At 47.2% G+C, this 3,438-nt stretch overlaps 1 protein-coding gene across 1 annotated transcript; it reads left to right on the forward strand.

The window, feature by feature from the left end:
- Positions 1-835: 835 nt before the first annotated feature.
- Positions 836-1,794, forward strand: LOC128115834 (exosome complex component RRP46-like). The gene has a single exon (XM_052746930.1). It carries the CDS (start codon positions 870-872, stop codon positions 1,575-1,577), a length of 708 nt encoding a protein of 235 aa, XP_052602890.1. The 5' UTR covers positions 836-869; the 3' UTR covers positions 1,578-1,794.
- Positions 1,795-3,438: the final 1,644 nt, after the last annotated feature.

A 3,438-nucleotide genomic window follows, 5' to 3' on the forward strand; every position in this document is an offset into this window, starting at 1 on the left:
CCCATGAAGGCAGGGGATAATAAAGTGGTGTGGACTGCATGGTGACCACTAATGTTTGACAAAGTTCCAGCATTTCGACATTGTGGGATCACAATTCTTCAACACCTTTTGACTTTCATTTTATTGATTCTCACTCTGTGTTATGGGAGTTCCCTTATGCCTTCTCCTTTGGGAAATCTTGTGTGGGCTTCAGTGGAGGAAGATATATACAAACAAAATAATTCTTAGAATAAATTCCAGCCACTGTGCAACCATATACCATTAAACTCTCCTACTCTCGTACAAGTTAACACCAAACTGCTAGAAAATTTATATAAATAACATATGCTTGAAAATAAGGTAATTTTGACAAATAAGATTTGTTTTATAAATGAGGTCTATTTGATAATCAAGGTTTGTAAATTCCTAAGGTTTACTCAGGTTCACAGTAATATTTCTCTAGCTTCCTCTTTGCTCACTTTAAGCATTAGCTATTTGGATAAACTAAGCAATATTCTATAATGGAGTGTCTAGTCCCTCAAGAAGTTCTTTTCCCTTGATCAGACATTTAAACAAAAGCCCCCATTTCCACTAGGGCTTTGAGAAGCTTCCTGCTTGTTAAAAAGGCAATCATTCTTATCTCTGCAAACAGGAGCTTGTAGCTCTTCCATTAACATATGACTGCGATGCCTATTAACTTGTCAATGCTGGCTCTCTCAATCCCTGCTCACAAGCCCACCCCTGTGTACAAGCCCCCCTTCCTCCCATTCCCATTTACTCCCTTGTGCAGTGGTAGAGTATAAAAGTAGCCACCCTATGCGCAATAGTTATGCGGCCGGGCGGAAGCTACGGAAGCTACGGTAAGATCTCTGTGCGCGTGGTCGGCGGCTATGGAGGTAACTAAGCGTGCAGACGCCGAGGCAAGTACTGACACCGGAACAGAGTCCAACCCTCGAAATCCAGTCTGCAGCCTCCGGCATTTTGCTTATGAACAGAACCTGCTGTCCCGGCCTGATGGGTCTGCTTCTTTTCTGCAAGGTGACACCTCTGTCTTGGCTGGAGTGTACTGGCCGGCTGAGGTGAAGGTCAGCAAAGAAATCTTCAACAAGGCCACACTCGAAGTGATCCTGAGGCCGAAGACTGGGCTGCCTGGCGTGGCCGAGAAGAGCCGGGAGCAGCTGATCAGGAATACATGTGAAGTCGTGGTTCTGGGAGCCCTGCACCCCCGCACCTCAATCACGGTGGTGCTGCAGGTGGTGAGCGATGCTGGCTCTCTCTTGGCCTGTTGCCTGAATGCTACCTGCATGGCATTGGTGGACGCAGGTGTGCCCATGCGGGCTCTTTTCTGTGGGGTCAGCTGTGCCCTGGACTCTGATGGCAATCTTGTGCTGGACCCCACAACCAAGCAAGAAAAGGAGGCCCAGGCCATCCTGACCTTTGCTCTGGACAATGTGGAGCAGAAGCTGCTGATGTCCACCACCAAGGGCCTCTATTCTGATGCCGAGCTCCAGCAGTGCCTGGCTCCTGCCCAGGCCGCCTCACACCACATCTTCTGCTTCTACCGGGAATCACTGCAGAGGCGCTGCTCCAAGAGCTGAGACAAGACAGGGCAGGGCGCCCCGCCACCACGCCCACTGCCTCCAGCTGCCACAGGCCAGGACCCCAGTTTACCTCTCTCTGTGCCCATGTGGCTTCCAGTCCTACAGCAGCAGGGGCTCCTATACCAGACTGGGGAGGAGGCTTAGGGACATTTCCAAGCCTGGTCACAACCCTCCCCTCAACAGGACACCATTAAAGGGAGCTCACCTGTGTTGAGTGAATGAAAAAAAAAAAAGTAGCCACCCTGATTCATTTTGGACCTGAACTCAGCTGGAGCTGGACTCTGGCAATAAAGTCCCTGTCAAATAGTTTACTTTTTAATGAAGAGAGAGAATTTTCTGCTGACAGAATGGACTCCAGAGCCTTTAGGCTTTTAGGCCAGCTGTTATGATTTATTATGTACCCCCCCCCAGGGTATCCCAAGCATGCAGGGAAACATGCTGTGGGCTGGTGGGCTGGCGGGTTGACCCAGTCCATGTGGGCATGGCAGTGGCAGCAGCGGCAGACAGTAATAAACAACACACACGCTGCATGCACATGGAGAGTTTCTTATAATAGAGAGATAAAGAGACAGAGAGACAGAATGAATGAGACATAGAGAGAGAGGAAGGGAGAGAGAGAGGGAGGGGTGCTCACCTTGTGGGAGGAAAAGCAGAAGGAGAGAGAGAGAAAGGGGTGGAGTTTTTCCTTAAGAAAAGTCTTCTACACAGGGCAGCCCCAAGGGGCAGATCAGAATATTAACATTTCTCCGTTTTGATTATTATAAAAAAAAGTGAGTTATGGGAGCAAGTGGGGGAACAAGGGTGCTGAATTCTGAGGCTACTTCAAGCTGGCAAGGGGTGAAGTAGGGGGGGGAAAGCTAGGAGTCATGCATGGTGGGAGGTAAAGTAAAGAAGCATTGTTAGCTGTCATCATGGAAATCTCTGGCGTGGAGATCTCAGGGTCTGTTCCTTGAGATTGCTAGGAGAAAAATAGATTGTTATCATTGTACTTATGAGCTGGACTAGCCATGAGTAAAATGATATCTGCCAGAAAGAATAGAACAGGGAAGTGCCCTGGTTGTACAGATGAGGTAAGGGTGAACAGGCTCCAGTTGCTGGGCCTGAGCCTAGAGGAGTGGTACCAGCAGTGAATTGAAGGATGTGTTCTCCAGGATGGTAGGAGCCATCATATCTGTCATTTCTCTGGAGGTGGGGGTGCATCCATCCTAGTTGGCATCCTTGGAGCTGGTGCCAGCTGGTGCTGGGGCTGGTGAATATGGAAAAAACCCTTGGGCCCAGGCAGGAGGAGAGAAACTGCAAAATATTCTCAAAAATGGATGAGGTCAAAATGGGCTCTGGAGGCTGTTAATTTTTATCAGACCAGATTTTTTGATGCAGTAGCAGAACTTTTCCCAGGGACCTGTAGGTATCTGTAAGACAGCTGGAATAGATTTACATCATAGCAAAAGGGTTGAAAATCCTTAGAAATTTAAGGACTCTTAAGAACTGTTTGTACTCAATGTTGTATCAGCGTATCAAAGCTACATTTATCAATATTGAAAATTTGAACCTCTGGAGTTATATCTGAAACCAGTCTATTCTTACCATAAAGTCTGTGAATGAGGCTGTAAATTTAATAGGAAACTTATTAATGAACTGCTAGTAATCTTGGAATTGGGACTGTCAAACTGATACACCCTAGTCATCAAACATTGTCAGATCTGAGAAGGATAAACTTAAGAAGTGAGACAGCTTTCCAGCTACCTAGGCAGCAATCTCAAGTCTCATTGTGGTCATGCAGGAGGGGCAGAAGCTCCAAAGGAAGCATTTGTTCAGCTGATAAGCCCAGAAGATCTGACATATTTTTCTGTGGAGTAGA

This window comes from Peromyscus californicus, unplaced genomic scaffold, assembly GCF_007827085.1.
Source record: "Peromyscus californicus insignis strain IS unplaced genomic scaffold, ASM782708v3 Scaffold_1__1_contigs__length_55948999, whole genome shotgun sequence".
NCBI classification, from domain to species: Eukaryota; Metazoa; Chordata; class Mammalia; order Rodentia; family Cricetidae; genus Peromyscus; species Peromyscus californicus.

What these genes read in the sequence shown, in the direction of transcription:
- LOC128115834 (XM_052746930.1), top strand. Translation starts at nt 870, where the DNA reads ATGGAGGTAACTAAGCGTGCAGACGCCGAGGCAAGTACTGACACCGGA.